Here is a 24459-nt window from a genome sequence, read left to right as displayed (position 1 = left end):
GGGAGAAGTATAGCCTCAGGGCAGTGTAGAGTGATGATGGTGGTTGTGGTGCGGGGCGTCCCAGTACTAGTAGTGCTGACGCGGTGAGAAAGCACAGAGACAAGGTGTTGCAGTTCAGGTTCTTTACTCACAGTTCTCATCCAGGTCACTTGTGCACAGATAGGACCGCCCGAGCCGTGCTGCATCCACCAGGCAGGGGGCTCGATCAACCCCCAGGCAATTCCGGAGTGTGGCACAGGACTCCCTTCTATCCTTTCGTCAGCCGTGCCCCACCAGTGACACTACTTCTGTCCAGCTGCCTCGGGTCTTCTCCTGGGAGGCCTGGGTGTCCACTTCCCTGACCCTATGTGGTGTGCCTTTCTAGTAGGTGTTGTGAGGGGTCGCACCAGTAAATGATCACGACCACCGGTTCTTGGTTAAGGATTAGTCACCTCCACCAACCTGGGATACGGTACCCTGTTCTGCCAACCCGTCACCCGCAATCTCCTGGGTCCTTAGGGTTCCTTCCGCCTTCGTGTCTCTGGGCCTTTCTACACTTTGGGTACTTCTCTTTCTTTGCTGTTCCTTTCCGTTTCTGTTCCTTTCTGTTTCTGTTCCTTCCTTCTGGCTCCGGCCTTCACCGTAGGCCTGCCTCGTGGAGCTGGGCCCAGACTGAGCCACAGCTCCCTGTCAGCCCTCTCTGGCTGAACTTCTCCTCTCTCTGCACTGTACTCCACTGAACTGACTGAACTAAGATGGTGCCCACCTCTTATATACCTCCCTCACTGTGTATGAGCCCAGGTGACTTGCAACCAATGGGCTCCTACCTATGCCCAGAAACCGTTCCCTCCTGCTCCTACATCACTGGGTTTTCCTCCCCCCTCCCCACTCCAGCCAGGGACATGTTCTGTCGTGCCTGCATTACTGTACTAATGGGAGCACCGTTGAGCTGTCCCCCGGAAATGGGGTGTGTGTGATGCATACAGCTAACTGAGTCCCGGTCCACACTCCATCCTTACCCGGGAGTGGGATATCACACCTCTGGTTGAGGTGCAATACCTCTGTAGCGACCGAACCCTCGGGGCGCTACACTTCTCTCTCTGAAATTCTGGAGTTTCTCTTTAAATGGAACTTATGACAATACCGATGTAAGTAGGCTTATATAAAGGTCACATGCAACATATCATAGATACCCTAACAAAAAAACATGACTAAGGTAATACAATAATGCAAAAGTAAACCGCTTTATTGAGAGATTAATAAAAACACACTAAAGGAAGAAGGGCTGTAACCCAGACTGAGGATAAATGTCCCAAGAGCACTCAATGAAATACAGAACCAAAAAAAAAAAAAGCGCAAGGACTAGATAAATAAAAAGTAATCAAAGAATCTTTATTAAATAGTTTGTTAAAAAAGAGGGAATAAATATCTGTCACATCAAACATGGACAAAAATGGTGGGTGAGTCCGCAAGGAAAAGGATTACCCCAAAAATCAAAGCAAAACAAAAACCTTATATGTAATAAAATGACCCTTTATGTTTGTCACAGAATCAATAAGTATTGAGTAATAAATTCTAAAGAAGCAGACATTCCTCACATGTATTAAAGCTGTCAAACAGTTGCAAATCATGCACACAATGAGACTGAAGCATAACACCCCAGCACACGGAAGATACTCTGTGTTCGCCTGAGCATACTCGCTGAAAGGATTAACAGAACATAATCGCTCATCACTAGTAGCAACCAAAGTAGTGGGAAATCCAGCTGCCCAGTCAGCCTGACGCGCGTTTCACACAACATGCTTCATCAGGGGTTATCTGATTACCCTTTTGTGCATCTCTCTGCAGTGAATGACACCAGTTATTACTCCATGGATTTTAAGCGTCAGTTACTTTTGCATTATTGTATGGTCTCAGTCATGCTTTTTTGTTAGCGGATCTTTAAATGGAACCTGTCACATTCAGGTGGCTAGAAGGTTGGAGGAGTGTTTAAACTAGGGATTGGGGGGGAGGGTACTCATTTTATAGGTGGGGAAGATAGTGCAGATAGTGACCTGGGCACAAATAAAGAAATTGGGGGTGGGGTTAGAACAGTCAATAAAGTAAGAAGGAATAGAGGTACAGAGAGATACATAAAATGCATGTACACTAATGCCTGAAGCCTCACCAACAAAATGGAGGAATTAGAATTAATTTTGTTGGAAAATAATTATGACATGGTTGGGATATCTGAGACGTGGCTGGGCGAGAGCCATGACTGGGCAGTTAATTTACAGGGTTATAGTCTGTTCAGAAATGACCGTACAAACAAGCGAGGGGGGGGTGTGTGTTTATATGTAAAATCATCCTTAAAACCTGTCTTGCGGGAGGATATATGTGAATCTAATGAAAATGCAGAGCCCTTGTGGGTGGAGATAAGGGGAGGGGGAAAAAATAATAAATTACTGATAGGAGTTTGTTATAAGTCTCCAAAAATAATGGAAGTAGCGGAGAATATCCTCGTAAAGCAAATAGATGAAGCAGCGACTCAAGGAGAAGTCATTATTATGGGAGACTTCAACTACCCTGAAATACATTGGGGGACAGAAACATGTAGTTCAAGCAAAGGAAATAGGTTTTTGACTACTATGAGAGACAATTACCTTTCACAACTGGTTCAGGACCCAACAAGAAGGGGGGCACTGCTAGACCTAATATTAACCAATAGGCCAGACCGCATATCAAATATATGAGTTGGGGGTCACTTGGGTAATAGTGATCACAAAATAATACGTTTTCATGTAACCTTTAATAAGATGTGTAGTAGAGGGGTTACAAGGACACTAAACTTCAGGAAGGCAAATTTCCAACGGTTAAGAGATGATCTTAGTGCAATAAACTGGGACGATATCCTGAGACATAAAACTACACAAAGCAAATGGGAGACATTTATTAACATCCTGAATAGGACCTGTGCACAATATATACCCTATGGGAATAAACATGCTAGAAATAGGAGGAAACCACTATGGCTAAATAGAGCTGTAAGGGGCGCAATAAGTGACAAAAAGAAAGCATTTAGAGAACTAAAGCAAGTAGGTAGTGATGAGGCATTAAATAAATATAGAAAATTAAATAAATTATGTAAAAACCAAATCAAGGCAGCAAAGATTGAGGCAGAGAGAATCATTGCCAGAGAAAGTAAAAATAACCCCCAAATATTCTTTAACTACATAAATAGTAAAAAACTAAAAAATGATAGTGTTGGCCCCCTTAAAAATAGTCTGGGTGAAATGGTGGATGAGGATGAGGAAAAAGCCAATATGCTAAATGATTTTTTTTCAACCGTATTTACACAAGAAAATCGCATGACAGAAAACATGATTAGTGATAACAAAAATTCTCCAGTAAATGTCACTTGCTTAACCCAGCAGGAAGTACGGCGGCGTCTAAAAATCACTAAAGTTGACAAATCCCCGGGCCCGGATGGGATACACCCGCGAGTACTGCAGGAATTAAGTAACGTCATAGATAGACCATTATTTTTAATCTTTAAAGATTCCATAATAACAGGGTCTGTACCACAGGACTGGTGTATAGCAAATGTGGTGCCAATATTCAAAAAGGGGACAAAAACTGAACTTGGAAATTATAGGCTGGTAAGCTTAACCTCTACTGTGGGTAAAATCCTGGAGGGTTTCCTAAGAGATGCTATACTAGAGTATCTGAAGAAGAATAACCTCATGACCCAATATCAACATGGGTTTACGAGGGACCGTTCCTGTCAAACTAATCTGATCAGTTTTTATGAGGAGGCAAGTTCTGGACTGGACCAAGGAAATGCAGTGGATGTTGTGTATATGGACTTTTCAAAAGCTTTTGATACGGTTCCACACAAAAGGTTGATACATAAAATGAGAACAATGGGGATAGGGGAAAATATATGTATGTGGGTTAAGAATTGGCTCAGTGATAGGAAACAAAGGCTGGTTATTAATGGAAAACACTCAGACTGGGTCTCAGTTAACAGTGGGCTACCACAGGGGTCAGTATTGGGCCCCCTTATTTTTAACATATTTATTAATGACCTTGTAGGGGGCATACAGAGTAATATTTCAATATTTGCAGATGACACTAAACTCTGCAGGGTAATCAATACAGAGGAGGACAATTTTATATTACAGGAGGATCTATGTAAACTAGAAGCTTGGGCTGATAAATGGCAAATGAGCTTTAATGGGGATAAATGTAAGGTAATGCACGTGGGCAGAGGAAATAAAATGTATAATTATATGCTTAATTGTAAAACACTGGGCAAAACTGTAACTGAAAAAGACCTGGGTGTATTGGTGGACGACAAGCTCACGTTTAGTGGCCAGTGTCAGGTTGCTGCTGCAAAGGCAAATAAAATAATGGGATGCATTAAAAGAGGCATAGATGCTCATGAGGAGAACATAATTTTACCTCTATACAAGTCATTAGTGCAAACACACTTAGAATATTGTGTACAGTTCTGGTCTCCAGTGTATAAGAAAGACATAGCTGAACTATAGCGGGTGCAGAGAAGAGCGACCAAGGTTATTAGAGGACTGGGGGGTCTGCAATACCAAGACAGGTTATTACACTTGGGGTTATTTACTGTGGAAAAAAGAAGGCTTAGGGGTGATCTTATTACTATGTACAAGTATATAAGGGGACAGTACAAAGACCTTTCTACTGATCTTTTTACCCTGAGGCCTGAGACGGGGACAAGGGGGCATCTTCTACGCCTGGAGGAAAGAAGGTTTAAACATAATCACAGACGGGGATTCTTTACTGTAAGAGCAGTGAGACTATGGAACTCTCTGCCGCATGATGTTGTAATGAGTGATTCACTGTTAAAATTTAAGAAGGGCATGGATGCCTTTCTTGAAAAGTATAATATTATAGGTTATAAATACTAGATCCCTTGATAGGGCGTTGATCCAGGGAACTAGTCTGATTGTCGTATGGAGTCGGGAAGGAATTTTTTTCCCCAATGTGGAGCTTAGTGTTTGCCACATGGTTTTTTTTTGCCTTCCTCTGGATCAACAAGTTAGGCTATGGGTTGAACTAGATGGACTTAGTCTTCCTTCAACCTTAAAACCTATGTTACTATGTTACTATGAAATGCTATTTACCTGCATATATACAGTTAATCTGGAGCTAAATAGTGTTTAAATCTTGCTTAGCTACCTCACTGGAGCAGCGGCTACAGAGAGAAAATGAATTTATATCCTCTCTTCAGCCACTCACTTCCAATCATTGGGGTGGTGCAGGAAGTTTTTATTGCCATCGCTCACTGCACACTGATCATGCTGTAATCCTTCCCCAGCACTTTTATTGACAGCCTGATCTGCACAAACACACTGCTCTTAAATTACATAGTTACATAGTTTCATAATTACATAGTTTATAAGGCCGAAAAAAAGACAAGCGTCCATCCAGTTCAGCCTATTTCTTGTGCACTGCAGCTATTCCGCAGCGTTGATCCAGGGGAAGGCAAAAAAAACCCATGCGGTATAGGCCAATTTACATCATTGAGGAAAAATTTACTTCCCGACTCCAATCTGGCAGTCAGATTAAATCCCTGGATTAATTAACTATCACTAAGCATAAGATGTAATTTTATTGTTCTCAGGAAAGGCGTCCAGGCCTCTCTTGAACTCATTAAGTGAGTTGGACATCACCACTTCCTCTCCCAGAGAGTTCCAGAGTCTCACGGCTCTGACCGTAAAGAATCCCCTTCTATGCTGGTGCAGGAACCTCCTTTCCTCCAGACGCATAGTGTGCCCCCTCGTCTTTGTCACCATCCTTGGTATAAACAGGTCATGGGAGAGATCTCTGTACTGCCCCCTGATGTATTTATACATGTTTATGAGGTCTCTCCTAAGCCTTCTCTTTTCCAACGTAAATAGGCCAAATTTTGACAACCTCTCTGGGTATTCTAGTCCCTCCATTCCCTTTATTACCTTAGTCGCCCTCCTTTGTACCCTCTCTAGCTCCAATATGTCTTTCCTGAGCACCGGAGCCCAGAACTGTGCACAATATTCTAAGTGCGGCCTTACCAGCGCTTTATACAGAGGAAGAACAATGTTCTCATCATATGCCCCTATTCCTCTTCTGATGCATGCCATGACTCTATTTGCCTTCGCAGCTGCTGCCTGACACTGGGCACTCCAATTTAATTTGCTGTTAACCAAGACGCCCAGGTCCTTCTCCATGTCAGATTTCCCCAACGGTTTCCCATTTAATACGTATGGGTGACTGCTGTTTTTCTTTCCCATGTGCATGACCTTACATTTATCGGCATTGAACTCCATTTGCCATTTTTTGGCCCAACTCCCCAATTTATCTAAATCCTCCTGTAGCTGTGCCCTATCCTCATCTGTATTAACTACTTTACAAAGTTTAGTATCATCTGCAAATATTGCTATTTTACTATGCAACCCTTCCACTAGATCATTAATAAATATATGAAATAATATAGGGCCCAAGACAGACCCTTGAGGCACCCCGCTAGTAACCCTGACACACCCTGAGCTTACTCCATTGATAACCACCCTCTGCTTTCTATCACTCAGCCAGCTATTTACCCACTTGCACACATTATCCCCCAGACCAAGCATTCTCATTTTATATACCAACCTTTTGTGTGGCACGGTATCAAACGCTTTGGAGAAGTCAAGGTATACAACATCCACTGACTCTCCCCGGTCCAGCTGTGAGCTCACCTCCTCGTAGAAGGCGATCAGGTTTCTTTGGCAGGAGCGATCCCTCATGAATCCATGTTGATATGGAGTTAGACAGTTATTATCATTAAGATATTCTACAATAGCATCTCTAAGAAATCCTTCAAACAATTTACCCACAACAGACGTTAAGCTGACTGGTCTATAGTTCCCAGGGTCACTTTTAGACCCCTTTTTGAATATTGGTACCACATTTGCTTGGCGCCAGTCTAGTGGGACAGTCCCTGTCCATAAAGAGTGCTTGAATATAAGATACAGTGGTCTGTCTATCACATTACTTAATTCTTTTAGTACCCGGGGGTGTATGTCATCTGGTCCTGGTGACTTGTCTATTTTGATATTATTTAGGCGTTTCTGAACTTCCTCCTGGGTTAGGTGGGTAATATTTAGCGGAGGGTTTACTTTATCACTCTGCATTTCCTCCGATAAATTGTTTTCTTTTGTGAAAACAGTGGAGAAGAAGCTATTGAGTAGGTTTGCTTTACCCTCATCGCCCTCTATGATTTTACCCAGGTTATTTTTCAGTGGGCCAACTCCATCAGTTTTAATCCTTTTACTGTTTATATAGTTAAAGAACAGTTTGGGATTCGTTTTACTTTCCTTGGCAATTAGTCTCTCTGTCTCCTCTTTTGCTATTCTTATTTGTTTCTTACAGATTTTGTTTTTTTCCCTATAAGATATTAGCGCTTCCTCGCTGCCTTCTTGTTTAAGTTTACCGAAAGCCCTTTTTTTTGTTTTTCATTGCCCTCTTGACTTCCTTATTTAGCCACATTGGCTTCCTCCTATTCCTAGCTCTTTTATTCCCATAAGGTTTGTACCTTCTACAGTGACTATGTAGGACTGTTTTGAAAATTTCCCATTTTCTATCCGTGCTCCTATTACTAAAGATACTATCCCAGTCTATAAGGTGAAGGGCATCTCTTAGCTGATCAAACTTTGCCCTCCTGAAGTTCAGTGTTTTTGTGACTCCCTTGCTGGGCACCCTACTGAAGCACATGTGGAATTGTATAATGTTGTGGTCACTATTTCCCAGGTGCCCCCCGACCTGCACCTCAGTTATTCTGTCTGGCCTGTTAGTTAATATTAAGTCTAAAAGGGCCGTCCCTCTAGTTGGTTCCTGCACAAGTTGTGACAAATAATTGTCTTTGATAATTGACAGAAACCTGTTTCCTTTCTGAGATCTACAGCTTTCGGTTTCCCAGTCTATATCGGGGTAGTTGAAGTCCCCCATAATAATCACTTCTTTATTTTTTGCTACTTTGTCTATTTGTCTCATTAATAGACTTTCCGTGGCTTCTGCTATATTGGGTGGTTTATAACAGACTCCTATGATAATTTTATTATTGTTTTTTGCCCCATGTATCTCCACCCATAAGGACTCGACCTCCTCATTTCCCTCCCATACATCCTCCCGTATTGTAGGCTTTAGACACGTCTTTACATATAGACAGACTCCACCCCCTTTCCGACTTCTTCGATCCCTTCTAAACAGACTGTAACCCTGTAAGTTAACTGTCCAGTCATAGCTTTCATCTAACCATGTCTCGGTTATTCCCACTATGTCATAGTTACCTGTAGATATTTCTGCTTCCAGTTCATCCATCTTGTTTGTCAGGCTCCTGGCATTTGCTAGCACGCAGTTTACACGATTTTGTTTTGTTCCAATCTTCTCCCTGTGGATTGTATTAGAAATTTTCTTTCATTAGTATGTTCTCTGGTTTCATGTTCGTGTCCGGCGTTTTTCTTCCCATCCCCTCTTCTTCTAGTTTAACGCCCTGCAGAGAAGGCTATCAAAGTGCCGGAGAGTGATTACAACGCTCTCACTATATAGTGACTGATGACTGTAACCACTCCCTGCACCGCGCCAATGACTGGAAGCGAGTGGCTGAAGAGAGGATATAATTTAATTTTCTCCCTGTAGTCGCTGCTCCATACGGCAGTAATATATGATGTTAATGCTATTCACATACAGATTAACCCTGTATCTGCAGATAAATAGTGTTTCCCTTGAGAGGTTCCCTCTAAAGAGGCTATAGACATTATATATTTAATACAATAATATCTAATTTGATGTCAACCTTCCAGTTTTGATGACATCTGCCAGCAATCTATCTATTGCCTCATATACACCATGTCTGTCATATGTTTTATTCAGTTTCTAAATACATCCCTACAAGGGATAATAAACAGCAGGGTGTAAATATAAGGGGTACAAAAATTTGGGTTGCACCCCAGGCTCCAAAACCTATGGGAGCATAAATGGTCCTATTGCCCTCCATGGGTACCATAATGTACATTTGATAGCTGGTGAACCTTATTTCAGATTTTGTATTGGGGCCCAGAGCCTCCACTGTTCCGTCATGTCTCCTGACATGTTATCATGACATTTCATACAAGTATGTGCTTTTGTTTCTTAAAGAATTTTCCTGTAAATAAGTCTAGACAGCATTTTCAATGCTATAAATAATATTCTGTCCATTTTTACAGATTTTTTTATGAAGTACAGAAGAACTCCAGCATAAATAAGATGAGTGTAGATAATCTGGCCATGGTGATAGGGGTCAACCTTCTGAGGCCAAAAACAGAAGAACCAGTGGCGCTAATGAGAGGTAATTAATATATGAGGCTTTGACACATAATGTAAACTGTTTCTCAAAGTCACCATATTCTCCTTTATAAAAAGTAATGTTTTTTTCAATAGCGGATCTGCTCACATGTGAAGAGATTTAAGGGAACTTGTCAGACGATTCATCCTGCCCAAACCACAGGCAGCACAAATTGTATGTTGGCTGCACGATTGCAGCCAGATTAATTATTTTTTGAAACTCTCCAGTGTTTCAGAGGAAATGTTCTTTAAAGACTGTTCCCCTGATATAGGCAATTAACATATCTCTCCATTGAATATATACATAGGGAGAGACCTGTCAATACTCTGCAGTAGTGCTGGAAGTAGCCGGCCGTGGGCCAGCGCCAGATGTCTGGTCTCCGGCATTGGTCCCTCGCTAAATCCTCAAAGTATAGTTTCCTTGAAAAGCTAGGCTACGATTCATGCTACCCGTGGTTTAATTAGCATGAATCACCAGACCGGTTAATATTATTTATAAGAATGGTTGGGGAATTTAACATAGGTGACGTGTTTTGTCTCAACAAAATGGTGGTGTTGATCAAAGTCGGCCACAAAGATATTTTGGACTCAAAGGTTACCAAGCTTTTTCTCACCATAAAGTAACACAATACAAAATTAGCCAAACAAGTCAATCATATCAAGTTCATCATATTTATTAGTTGGTAAAAACAAACAGATATTCTACATAAAAAATATAATTCATGGAAATTTTAAGGACTTTAGAAAAAAGCCAAAGAGATTAATAAGTAGAGATGAGCGGTGTTCGACTAGAACTGTTCGCCAATCTCAAATTCGAGCTGTTTTGGGCGGTGTTCGAGTTGTTCGACGAACCCGAACGATTTGCAAAAAATTCGGCTGTTCGAGGTTATGTTCGATAACTGTTCGTGCACCAAAAGCGTGTCCTGCATGTCTGGTGCTATTTAGAGCACCAATCATGCAGGGATTGTCTGCCACTCACTGTAATGCCACAGCCATGGTGGTTGTGGCATTACAGTGATTGCCCAAATCGATGGGAACAGTGCCAACAGTGAAACATGAAAAGCCGGCAATTCAGCAGCGGCATACACCGGTACCCGACAATTTAGAACCGAAAGAATAGAGCTTCACACATAGATTAGATAGATATAAACATGTCAGCCACATATATACGAAGTACAGTGAAAGTGCTGCTTACTGTACTTGTCATTTAGCGTAAAGGATTTATCAAAAAAAATAATAGTGTTTTCATGCACCGTCTCTTTAAAAAAGCCGGCCGGCAATTCAGCAGCGGTACCCGACAATTTAGAATAGAAGGAATAGAGAATCACACATAGATTAGATAGATAGAAACATGTCAGTCACATATATATGAAGTACAGTGACAGTGTTGATTACTGTACTTGTCATTTAGTGTAAAGGATTTATCAAAAAAAATAATAGTGTTTTCATGCACCGTCTCTTTAAAAAAGCCGGCCGGCAATTCAGCATCTGTACCCAACAATTTAGAATAGAAGGAATAGAGAATCACACATAGATTAGATAGATAGAAACATGTCAGTCACATATATATGAAGTACAGTGACAGTGTTGCTTACTGTACTTGTCATTTAGTGTAAAGGATTTATTAAAAAAAATAATAGTGTTTTCATGCACCGTCTCTTTAAGAAAGCCGGCCGGCAATTCAGCATCTGTACCCGACAATTTATAACAGACAGAATAGAGCTTCACACATAGATTAGATAGATAGAAACATGTCAGTCACATATATATGAAGTACAGTGACAGTGTTGGTTACTGTACTTGTCATTTAGTATTAAAATAAAGGATTTATTATTAAATTTTAGGCTCTAGCGGAGGTTAAGCAGACAGCTGGGACAGATGTTTGAAGCCTGGGAAGGGGGTAATACCCACGGAGCTTCCCAGGCTACTAATATCAGCCCCCAGCTGAATACATAGCCTTTACTAGCTATTAAAATGGGGGACCCCCCCAAAAAAATGACGTGGGGTCCCCCCTAATTTAATAGCTAGCAAAGGCTAGGCAGACAGCTGGGGGCTGATATTAATAGCCCAGGAAGGGAGCCATGAATATTGGCCCCCTCCCAGGCTAGAAACACCAGCCGTCAGCCGCCCCAGAAATGGCGCATTCATAGGATGCGCCAATTCTGGCACTTAGCCTCGCTCTTCCACGCTGCCCTGGTGCGGTGGCAGGGGGTAATAGGGCTGGGGTTGATGTCAGCTTATAATGCCAGCTGACATCAAGCCCAGGTTAGTAATGGAGAGGCGTCTATAAGACACCCCCATTACTAACCCCATAGTCAAAGTTAAAAAAAACACAAACACCCAGAATAAAGTCCTTTAATTGAAATAAAGACACAATTCTTTATTGTTCTAAATTAAACCATACTTACCATCACGCCCATTCCAGCTGAAGCCAACGATCTCCTGTAATAAAAATAAAATAATAAAGCAACCTCATCCTTACCTTTCCATGGTTCCCATGACAGCTTCAGCTCTGCTACATCGAGATGACAGGCTGGACCGCAGCAGAACGCCGCCATCCAGCCTGTCATCCCGCAGATACTGAGAAGCGCAGGCTTGCTTGCGCTCTGCAGTGTCTGGCTGTGACGGCATAAAGATGAGACGAGTTCATGTCCAATGAACTCGGCGCACCTCATGCACGTCACTTACAGCGTGGGAGAATTCTCACGCTGAAGCGCTGAGTGCAGGAGAATTTTCCCACGCTGTCAGCGAGGTGCATGAGGTGAGCTGAGTTCATTGGACATGAGCTCACCTCATGCACGTCACTGACAGCCTGGGACAATTCTCCTGCACTCAGCACTTCAGCGTGAGAATTTTCCCACGCTGTCAGTGACGTGCATGAGGTGAGCTGAGTTCATTGGACATGAACTCGGCTCATCTGGATGCCGTCACAGCGAGACACTGAGGAGCGCAAGCATGCCTGCTCTTCTCAGTGTCTGCGGCATGACAGGCTGGATGGCAGCGTTCTGCTGCGGTCCAGTCTGTCATCTCGATGTAGCAGAGCTGAAGCTGTCGTGGGAACCATGGAAAGGTAAGGATGAGGTTGGTTTATTATTTTTCTTTTATTGCAGGAGATCGTTGGCTTCAGCTGGAATGGGCGTGATGGTAAGTATAGTTTAATTTAGAACAATAAAGAATTGTGTGTTTATTTCAATTAAAGGACTTTATTCTGGGTGTTGTGTTTTTTTTAAATACTTTACTAGAAATTCATGGCGGTCATGTCTAATACTGGCGTGACCCCGTGAATTTTGGGCTTGGGGCCAGCTGATAATACCAAGCTGGCCCTAACCCCTTTATTACCCAGTGAGCCACCGCACCAGGGCCCTGGATGAGTTGGGTACAGCGCCAGAAGATGGCGCTTCTATGAACGCGCCATTTTCCGGGGTGGCTGCGGACTGCAATTTGCAGCGGGGGGGGCCCAGAAAGCTTGGGCCTCCCTGCGCTGCAGATTCCAGCCCCCAGCTGCCTAGTTGTACCTGGCTGGACACAAAAATAGGGCGAAGCCCCACATATTTTTTTTTAATTATTTCATGAAATTCATGAAATAATTAAGAAAATAAGGCCTTCCCTATATTGTTGTGTCCGGCCAGGTACAAATAGTCAGCTGGTGGTTGGGGGCAGCCCGTTCCTGCCTGCTGTACCTGGCTGGACACAAATATAGTGCGAAGCCCCACTTCAATTTTTTTTAATTATTTCATGAAATTCATGAAATAATTAAGAAAAAAAGGCCTTCCCTATATTGTTGTGTCCGGCCAGGTACAAATAGGCAGCTGGTGGTTGGGGGCAGCCCATTCCTGCCTACTGTACCTGGCTGGACACAAATATAGTGCGAAGCCCCACTTCAATTTTTTTAAATTATTTCAGGAAATTCATGAAATAATTAAAAAAAAATTGACGTGGGGCTTCGCACTATATTGCAGTCAGGTGCAGCAGGCAGGAACGGGCTGCCCCCAACCACCAGCTGCCTATTTGTACCTGGCCGGACACAACAATATAGGGAAGCCCTTTTTTTCTTAATTATTTCATGAAATAATTTAAAGAAAATTGACGTGGGGCTTCGCCCTGTTTTTGTGTCCAGCCAGGTACAACTATGCAGCTGGGGGCTGGAATCCGCAGCGCAGGGAGGCCCAAGCTTTCTGGGCCACCCCCGCTGCAAATTGCAGTCCGCAGCCACCCCGTAAAATGGCGCGTTCATAGAAGCGCCATCTTCTGGCGCTGTACCCAACTCATCCAGGGCCCTGATGCGGTGGCTCACTGGGTAATAAAGGGGTTAGGGCCAGCTTGGCATTATCAGCTGGCCCTAAGCCCAAAATTCATGGGGTCACGCCAGTATTAGACATGACCACCATGAATTTCTAGTAAAGTATTTAAAAAAAACACAACACCCAGAAAAAAGTCCTTTAATTGAAATAAACACACAATTCTTTATTGTTCTAAATTAAACCATACTTACCATCACACCCATTCCAGCTGAAGCCAACGATCTCCTGAAATAAAAGAAAAATAATAAAGCAACATCATCCTTACCTTTCCGTGGTTCCCATGACAGCTTCAGCTCTGCTACATCGAGATGACAGGCTGGACCGCAGCAGAACGCTGCCATCCAGCCTGTCATCCCGCAGACACTGAGAAGCGCAGTCTTGCTTGCGCTCCACAGTGTCTCTCTGTGAGGGCATCCAGATGAGCCGAGTTAATGTCCAATGAACTCGGCTCACCTCATGCACGTCACTGACAGCGTGGGAAAATTCTCCTGCACTCAGCGCTTCAGCGTGGGAGAATTCTCACGCTGAAGCGCTGAGTGCAGGAGAATTCTCCCACGCTGTCAGTGACGTGCAGGAGGTGAGCTGAGTTCATTGGACATGAGCTCACCTTATGCACGTCACTGACAGCGTGGGAAAATTCTCCTGCACTCAGCGCTTCAGCGTGGGAGAATTCTCACGCTGAAGCGCTGAGTGCAGGAGAATTCTCCCACGCTGTCAGTGACGTGCAGGAGGTGAGCTGAGTTCATTGGACATGAGCTCACCTTATGCACGTCACTGACAGCGTGGGAGAATTCTACTGCACTCAGCGCTTCAGCGTGAGAATTTTCCCACGCTGTCAGTGACGTGCATGAGGTGCGCCGAGTTCATTGGACATGAACTCGTCTCATCTTTATGCCGTCACAGCCAGACACTGCAGAGCGCAAGCAAGCCTGCACTTCTCAGTGTCTGCGGGATGACAGGCTGGATGGCGGCGTTCTGCTGCGGTCCAGCCTGTCATCTCGATGTAGCAGAGCTGAAGCTGTCGTGGGAACCATGGAAAGGTAAGGATGATGTTGCTTTATTATTTTTCTTTTATTGCAGGAGATCGTTGGCTTCAGCTGGAATGGGCGTGATGGTAAGTATGGTTTAATTTAGAACAATAAAGGATTGTGTCTTTATTTCAATTAAAGGACTTTATTCTGGGTGTTTGTGTTTTCTTTTAACTTTGACTATGGGGTTAGTAATGGGGGTGTCTTATAGACGCCTCTCCATTACTAACCTGGGCTTGATGTCAGCTGGCATTATAAGCTGACATCAACCCCAGCCCTATTACCCCCTGCCACCGCACCAGGGCAGCGTGGAAGAGCGAGGCTAAGTGCCAGAATTGGCGCATCCTATGAATGCGCCATTTCTGGGGCGGCTGACGGCTGGTGTTTCTAGCCTGGGAGGGGGCCAATATTCATGGCACCCTTCCTGGGCTATTAATATCAGCCCCCAGCTGTCTGCCTAGCCTTTGCTAGCTATTAAATTAGGGGGGACCCCACGTCATTTTTTTGGGGGGGTCCCCCATTTTAATAGCTATTAAAGGCTATGTATTCAGCTGGGGGCTCATATTAGTAGCCTGGGAAGCTCCGTGGTATTACCCCCTTCCCAGGCTTCAAACATCTGCCCCAGCTGTCTGCTTAACCTCCACTAGAGACTAAAATTAAGGGGAACCCCACGCCAATTTTTTTTAATAATAAATCCTTTATTTTAATACTAAATGACAAGTACAGTAACCAACACTATCACTGTACTTCATATATATGTGACTGACATGTTTCTATCTATCTAATCTATGTGTGAAGCTCTATTCTGTCTGTTATAAATTGTCGGGTACAGATGCTGAATTGCCGGCCGGCTTTTTTAAAGAGACGGTGCATGAAAACACTATTACTTTTTTTAATAAATCCTTTACACTAAATGACAAGTACAGTAAGCAACATTGTCACTGTACTTCATATATATGTGACTGACATGTTTCTATCTATCTAATCTATGTGTGAAGCTCTATTCTGTCTGTTATAAATTGTCGGATACCGCTGCTGAATTGCCGGCCGGCTTTTTTAAAGAGACAGTGCATGAAAACACTATTATATTTTTTAATAAATCCTTTAGGCTGTGTTCACACGATGCGTATTTCATGCGTTTCCGCGGCGTTTTTGCAGTTGCGTAAACGCCGCGGAAACGCATGAAAAACGCATGGTAGAAGGGAAGCAATGTTCCCCAATGGAAATCCGCATGTGCTGTGCCCATGATGCGGATTTTTCCGCAGCGTTAACGCTGCAGTCAAAAATCCGCAGCATGTCAATTAATTTTGCGGAAACGCGGCGATTTCGCCGCCATTGACTTGCATTAGAACGCGCCAATTCCGCAAGACTGCATTTGTACTTGCGTAATTGGTGCGTTCTAATGTGCGGATGGTACCCGGGTGTGGAGGAGAGGAGAGTCTCATCCACACCCAGGTACCATTAAAAAAGCTGTAAAAAGAAGAATAAAATAAAAAATAAATGTATTCTTACCATCTGTCGGCCCGCGCAGCGCTCCCGCTTGGTTCCCGGCACTTGCAGTGAGTTGTAGGACCTGCGGTGACGTCAGAGTCATGTGACGGGTCACGTGACGCTGACGTCGGCAGGTCTTTCAATTCAAAGTTGCCGGCGAGGGAGAACAGATTGAGCAGGACAGCGCGGGCCATCGGAGGTAAGTATATACACTCTCTCGGGTCACACTGTATAAATCCATGCTGTTTGCATGGATTTATATAGTGTGACCTAGTTATCAAGCACTTTCCAGTTGATGCTAACATCGCCTGGAAAGCGCTTGTCAATCTGCATGCGGAAACGCATGTGAATCTGCATGTGGATCCGCATGTATTCTGCAGGAAAAACGCATGCACAATCTGCATGCGTTTTTTCTGCCAGGGAGATGCAGAAATGATGCAGAAATTTTCTGCTTCATTTCTGCATCGTGTGCACATACCCTTACACTAAATGACAAGTACAGTAAGCAACACTGTCACTGTACTTCATATATATGTGACTGACATGTTTCTATCTATCTAATCTATGTGTGAGGCTCTATTCCTTTTTGTCTAAATTGTCGGGTACCGGTGTATGCCGCTGCTGAATTGCCGGCCGGCTTTTTTAAAGAAAGCGTCTTCTGAGCAGTTTGTCAGCTTTTGGACACCTTTGAAGGTGTTTTCTATGTGTTTCTATGTGTTTTTGTTTGCCTGCCATTGGTTTTAACGGTGTTCGACGGTGTTCTAAGGTGTTCGACGAACAGTTCGACGAACAGTTCCTCGAACATCCCGGTGTTCGACGAACCGAACCGAACCCGAACACTACGGGGGTGGCTCAACACTATTAATAAGCCCTTTAAGGCTAGGGTCACACAATCGTTTTCTCTTATCGGTCTGACTATGCTAATCACACTCTCATCAGACTATGATCAGAGTGTAATCCAATTTTTTCTGAGGTGCAAAAAAAAAAGTTTCTCCACCTTCTCTATATTGTCAATCCATGAAAATCAGACCCATAGAATTGAACGGGTGAGTGCGTTCCAATTATCAGAGGCAAATGGTGCATTATTTTCCTCGTATCGACTAAGTTCGAGGACAAAATCGGACATCTGCACAGCCCTAAAACGATGGATAGCACTCGTCTGATTTTTACGGTCGTGCGTGTGAAACCTAAAGCAGCGAAGACTAAATTATAGTCAATGAAATAAAGATTTTTTACAAGAGACAGGTTTATAAAGAGGAGTGTAAAAATCAAAATCTTTATTTAATATGTTGGTCAAATTCGTCATTAGAGGGAAATTCTGGGGAGGAAAGCTTAAATATTCTGTCAGATTTATACAGAACTTCTCAGTCTCTGCTCAACATTGGTCCACAGATGGACCTTTTTTAGCCTGGATGTAAGACATAGTTAGCTTATCTATTTCATATGATATAGAACTACTGTACTCACACATAAAATATCCAGTCAATCAATAATCAGCCAATGTCAGTCTTTCTTCGTTTCTTTGTATAAAGGGCAATGTTAATAATTTAATGGTCACTGAACCAGAAAAGTATGTAATGTTCTCTATGCCATGCAACTTAATTATACAGCACTAAATAATCGAGGAGGCCCCACCCACGAGGAATTATGTTTGGTTTTGGTTAGCCGTCACCTTTATAGGGGAAGGTGGTTGGAGCATTGTGATCTGTGTTTTGTATTATTGAACATTTTACTAAAAAAAAACACAGAAAAGTCTTAATTTAGTTTTACTTTATGGAGTTTTCCACAACAATTCCTTACCTTTGAATTATTGTTTTGTCACCTTAACTTTTAGGTGCTCCACAGATCCAAAAACTAATGACTGTAATGATCAGTCACCATGAGAAATTTTTTCCTAAAGCCAATGACCAACCTGTAGAAACCAAGACACAAAGAAGCGAATTGAAAAAAGTACAGGTTCCACGCAGTTCGGTTGGTTGGGATGCAGCTGAAGAAAGTATCTCACCTACAGGAGATTTAACCAAATCACGTATGGTAAGGTGCCCATTCTACAAAGAGGACAGTTACTCCATTCATGAAGGGAAGAACCAGGTCTTATTGCAGCAGAGGCAGATATAGGCTGCAGAGATTGACGAATGGTCTTCTTGCTCTCAAAAAGATCAACGTAGAGCAACCCACATCCTTCTAGCAGAACCAGTTTATATGCAACCTAATAGACATTAAAAGACTGCATTTATAGGGTCTATGAACCCTTTCACTTACTGCCCTTCAGGTTGCGTAGCTGGCATATCCATCCTTGCATTGCAGGTATATATTACCAAAATAAAACTAATAATACTTTTTATTCATTTTCCAGAAATACTCTGGTGCTTCCCCTTGTTCTTCAATCTCAGATGATAACGTCTCTCTTTCTGAAGATTATAGCTCTGGATTAGTGGACGATGCAGAATCCTGGAAAGCTATCCCCAGAAAGAGAACTCAAACTATGCCAATCACAAATTGTTCTACGGTGAAAAATAAGGATGATGGCACAGCCAGTACCCTCAAAGAGGAAATATTCAGTGGTGAATTCTGGGGATCTCCCAATGGGAGAAAAGTTCATTTATCTGCTGGTACCGGCCATAAGAGGACATTGTCAGAACTGTCTCAGCATCGCACATCTACCTATGATAATGTTCCAGACTCCCAATGTGATTGTGGCAGATCAGGAACACTAAATACGATGAAAAGTGAAGGTCAACAAAGCCCAAGCCAACTTAATAATGGGGCTTCTGAAAGTAAAGATGGTGACAGCTGTGAAAGCTTGGCCAATTCTCTAGAAGAAATGCGAATTTCCAAGATGAAACTTGAGGACCGTATAAAAAGGTATGTGCAGCTAGAAGATCTATTGTAAAGTCTGTCACATGAATGTTATTGATGGCCCTTCTCTCAGTTGCTGAAAGGGAATATATCAGCAGGTTTTTCTATGTAATCTGACAGCAGCATGAGGTAGGGACAGATACCCCTCTTCCAGAAATGTATCACTTTGTATACTGGGTGCAGCAGTTATGATTGTCACAGTTTCCTCCGCCTCAGATATAGCAGAGCCCAGATTTTGCCAGAAAACTGCTCATCAGTGCTGGAGACAGGGATGGACTAGAATGCATGAGGGCAGCTGTCCTGTAGTGATAATCTCCCGGTGATAAAACACTGATTGTATTGAAACAGCAAAATTCAGCCCAGTAAGGGACACATCCCTGTAATCAGGGTCTTTTCCACTACATTATGGTGATCTCGGATTACATAGAAAAAGCCTTGTGACAGATTCCCTTTAACTCTCAGTTATATAGCTACATGGCTTGCTGTACACATTATGAAAGCTTAGCTGTGAAGCAATAGGCAAAATGGGATGAAATGCAGTCGAAGACAGTGACACAGAAGATCGGTTCAGACATGAATTCTCTTCTTTTTTTATTATGGGTGTACAAAAAATAAATGTAAAACCTTTACAACCAGGCAAAAACACAAGTTATCCTGTGCTCGGATGAGCACTAACTAAACATCCGCTTCTCTGACCACACAGTTGGTCCTACTACCACCAGCCATCAAAAGAAAAAAAAATGTGTGTTATCTCACCCTAATAGCACCAACCGGAGACCATTGCCACGTTCACACATTCAGTATTTGGTCAGTATTTTACATCAGTATTTGTAATCCAAAACCAGGAGAGGAAGAATCAGAGGAAAAGTATAATAGAAACACGTCACCACTTCTGGATCAATCACCCACTCCTGGTTTTGGCTTACAAATACTGATGTAAAATACTGACCGAATACTGAACGGATGAACGTGGCCTTACTGTCCCCAGTCACAGAGTCTCTTGGATGGACATCTTCAGTCCCTTCACACAGTTTTTCCCCAACTAAAGTGCACACACAGCTCACCTTTCTAAATCCAAGTAATAAATTAGGCCAGCATTGGACTGACTTAGGTGTATAGAGAAGCCCAGGCCTGGAAGGGAATTAAAGGCTCCACTACCAAACCTGCCATAAAAATCCCAAAACAGGAATTACCAAAACCCATAACAAGCTGTACTTTGCTAGGGATATCCAGCTTTTCTTGTGTTGAGACTTCCACAATGTCTATCAGTTACATCCAATTAAAAAGTAGCTATGTTTTGTGTGATCTAACAAAGAAATATGATATTTAATTGCAGCATAGCCTTTTAATCATCTGGGGTTTCTTAAAGTGGAATTCCCATATTCCTCTTATATCCACAGGATCTGACCTAAAGTGGTGCTTAATCCTTCACAATTATCTATATTTATGTATAAATTTAGCCTAAAACTATTTCAGATTGTTAACCAGAGCCCTAAAAGCAGATCAAGAAAACCAAATCAAAGAAATGAATCAAAAATATTGTCCTTTTTTAAATGAGGAAAATGATCCAAAATCACATGTATGTGAGTGGCAAAAGTATGTCAACATTTGCTTTCAGTATCTGGTTTGCCTCCCTTAAGCAGTAATAATTTTTTTCTTCTGTAACCAATCTGTTGTAGAACAACTTTTGTTCTTTGGGTCATTGTTTTGCTGAATGTTTTATTGAGATTCAGCTCATGGACAGATGACCTGTCATTTCCTTTAGAATTTGCTAGTGTAATTAAGAATGAATTATTCCATTAATTACAGCAAGTCATCAAGGTGCATATGCAGCAAAAGAGGTCCAAACCATGATACTACCACCACTGTGTTTCACAGATGGTATGAGGTTTCTTATGCTATAGTGTACTGTTTTTCTTTCTCCAAATGTAACACTTCTCATTTAAACCAAAAAGCTTTATTTTGGCGTCATCGTTCAAAATGCATTGTTCCAATAGCCTTCTGGCTTGTCCAGATGATCTTTAACAAACTGCAGACAGGCAGCAATATTCATTTTGGAGAGCAGTTGCTTTCTTCTTGCAATCCTGTCCTGCACACCATTGTTGTTCATTGTTCTCCTCATGATGGACTTATGTACATTAACATTAGCTAATGTGAGAGAGGCCTTTAGTTGCTTAGTGGTTCCCTTGGGTTCTTTTGTGACATTGTGCAATATCATTCGTCTTGCTCTTCGTGCATGTTTGTTGGTCAACCACTACTGGTGAGTGTAATAATGGTCTTAAATTTCCTCCATTTGTACACAATCGGTCTGTGGATTGGTGGAGTCAAAACTCTTTAGAGATGGTTTTGTAACCTTCTCCAGCCTCATTAGCACCAACAACTCCTCTTCTTCTGAGGTCCTCAGAAATATCTTTTGTTTGTGCCATACACTTCACAAACATTTGTTGTAAAGATCAGACTTTGATAGATTCCTGTTCTTTAAATAAAATAGGTTGCCCACGCACACCTGATTGTCATCCCATTGATTGAAAACAGCAGAATTTGATTTCACCTTTAAATTATCCGCTAATCCTAAAGATTCACATACTTGTGCCACTCATAGGCAAGTTAGACTGGACAATTTTTCTCATGTAAAAAATGAAAATGTGAAATACTTGTGATTCATTTGTTTGACTTGATTCTCTTTATCCACTTTTTGGAATTGTGTAAAAATCGGATGTAGTTTTAGGTTAAATTTTTGTAGAAATATGGAAAATTCTGAAGTGTTCACAAACTTTGAAGCACCACAGTACATGTATAGTAGGAATGTAACCTACCAATAGGACGTGCATCTATCTCTAGAACCGGGCCCTCGGCCCTGACACACACATCTGCCTTCAATGGAGATATGGTTGGTATTCCAATTTAAACTAATGGGAATTCCAATGAACTCTCCTCTACACTAGCAAGTCCCATAGATGCTGGTCCCATTGGTGGGATCCTGATGGGAATAGCCGTATAATGATTGTATTTTAAATGCAGACAAAGTTTTTAAGAAGTATTTCCAACACAATTTCTTGTTCTGATTGTAGCCTAGAGAAAGAAAATTATGACGTATGGAAGAAAGTGGTGAAATTAAACGAGGACCTGGAAAAAGAAAGAAACCAGCGAATGGCGCAGGAAATCACATTGCAAAATATCAAACAATCACGAGATGATGCTGAAAGGAGGAACAAACATCTGGAGAAGGAAATCCAAGGCTTTGTGAGAGCCATGAGTCAAGCAGGAAATAAGCCAGAATAACTACAATGTTAGCGGGAAAAAGATTTCACAATGACTCTGGGGGCTTCACCAAACTGGAGATCGATCCTTTAGATAAAGTACTGTATAAACACAGATGAAAGACTGGATCCAAGCCTGGGTTCTAGTTTGGTTTCTCAGGCAAGAAGTACTTTAAAAAGTTAAATAAATGAAATCACATCGCCTCATTCAGACACCCATGCTTTTTCTCAAGCATAAAAACATGGACCGATATTCATCAGATTCTTGGATACAAGTTTCATCAGTATTTGGTCCGTGTGTCAGTTTTTACCATCAGTGTTTCATCAGTGATTTTCACATATGAAAAAAAAACCAAAAAACTACAAAGCTTCTCCTATCCATGGATGATTGGCAGCACATGGATGACACCATGATGCCATCCGTATGCTGTCTGTGATTTTCAGTGACCCATAGACTTGTATGGGTATCTTTTATCCATGGCGCCAATAAAAAACGGACATGTCTCCATGAAGTTTTTGCGGACACACGGTCCACAAAAGAACATGGACATGTGACTAGCCCCATAGACTTTAATGGGCATGTGTTCAATCTGTGATTCATGAATGTCTGAATGAGGCCGAAAGACTAGAGATGGAAGACTACCTTTGTGCATAGCCCACTGTCAGCCATGACTGCCATATTTGGAAGCAAACACACATATTTTTATATTACTTAGTGATAAGCCTGTATTAAAATTATTTAACACCAATGAAACTTGAATTCTTTATTTCGAGCGCTTAACCATTCATGGGAAGGATTCTTGCTGAGCCAGCACCACACAGTTACCCCATGAAAACTATCTTTATTTACTTACTGAACGGGTCTAAGGGGTAACGTTTCTCCTTGTGGAGAGTGACATACCGGCTCTGGCATGCCAAGGTAAGGAGGCTTATTCGCCGTGCAATGCCCTCTGGGAAATTTAATATGCAAATTGCCTCTTCAGAGAAAAAGAGGACTTGTACTCTATAGCGCCACCTATTGGAAGCAGTGATCCTACAAGTCACAATCAACCCTTTAACGAGTCATGCAATATGACTTAGGACAAAAGCCAAATCAGAATCTCAATTTGCAGACACTGTGTATCGGGCTGTTGGCCCTCATCAGTGCAAAGTATGAAAACTGAATAGCATTGACGGTGAATAAGCCTCCTTACCTTGACATGCCAGAGCCGGTATGTCACTCTCCACAAGGAGAAACGTTACCCCTTAGACCTCAGTCCAGAGCCTCTCATCTAGCCAAATCAGTTCTCATACTTTGCACTGACGAGGGCCAACAGCCCGAAACATCGTGTCTGCAAATTGAGATTCTGATTTGGCTTTTATCCTAAGTCAGAGGTCTCAAACACGCGGCCGGCGGGCCGCATGCGGCTCCTGAGGCTGCTTTATGCGTCCCGCAGGCACAGACCCTTTGATGATCCCGACCTGGTCCAGGAGGAGCCTCCAACAGCAGCGCTGTATTGCCGCACACTGCGCAGAGACCGGCTCTCTGCACAGCATTTCAAATGCCAGCTGCCGGCCAATCAGAGGCCAGCAGCTGATATCTGCGCATGAAAGTGACGTCATAGGCCGCTGCGCTGGGACGCAGAAGTCAGATGCTGGCCTCTGATTGGCCGGCGGCTGGCATTGGAAATGCTGTGCAGCGACCCGGTCTCTGCGCAGTGTGCAGCAATGCAGCGCTGCTGTCGGCGGCTCCTCCTGGACCAGGTCGGGATTGTCAAGGGGTCTGTGCCTGCGGGCCGCATGTGCAGAAAGGACACCGAGGGAACGGAGGACAAGTGAGAATAATCTTTTTTTTCCTTTTTTATGTGTGTGAAGAACAGCGCAGAGGACAATTCTACCAGATGGGGACCTGGATGGGGCATTACTCCTGGATGAGGACCACCAGGATGGGGCACATTACTACAAGATGGGGACCACCAGGATGGGGCACATTACTACAAGGTGGGGACCACCAGAATGGGGCACATTACTACAAGGTGGGGACCACCAGGATGGGGCATGTTACTACAAGATGGGGACCACCAGGATGTGGCATATTGCTGCAAGATGGGGACCACCAGGATGGAGCATATTACTACAAGATAAGGACCACCAGGATAGCACACATTACTACAAGATGGGGATCACCAGGATGGGGCACATTACTAC

At 42.8% G+C, this 24459-nt stretch overlaps 1 protein-coding gene across 4 annotated transcripts in view; it reads left to right on the top strand.

Moving 5' to 3' along the window:
- ARHGAP25 (Rho GTPase activating protein 25) overlaps nt 1–23026 on the top strand; it is a 134733-nt gene extending 111707 nt beyond the window's left edge. For all 4 annotated transcript variants that reach the window (XM_073653644.1, XM_073653645.1, XM_073653647.1 and 1 more), the window contains 4 exons: nt 9216–9337; nt 17988–18187; nt 18510–19018; nt 22084–23026. In XM_073653644.1, the coding sequence (XP_073509745.1) occupies nt 9216–9337; nt 17988–18187; nt 18510–19018; nt 22084–22294 (1042 nt within the window). In that variant the 3' untranslated portion in view covers nt 22295–23026. The remainder of the gene's footprint in view (nt 1–9215; nt 9338–17987; nt 18188–18509; nt 19019–22083) is intronic.
- The last annotated feature ends 1433 nt before the right edge of the window (nt 23027–24459 follow it).

Source organism: Phyllobates terribilis, unplaced genomic scaffold (assembly GCF_046119375.1).
Source record: "Phyllobates terribilis strain yellow unplaced genomic scaffold, ASM4611937v1 Scaffold_11__3_contigs__length_659146591, whole genome shotgun sequence".
NCBI classification, from domain to species: domain Eukaryota; kingdom Metazoa; phylum Chordata; class Amphibia; order Anura; family Dendrobatidae; genus Phyllobates; species Phyllobates terribilis.
Note: the sequence above shows the minus strand (reverse complement) of the source record. Positions and strands in the feature narration are given on the sequence as shown.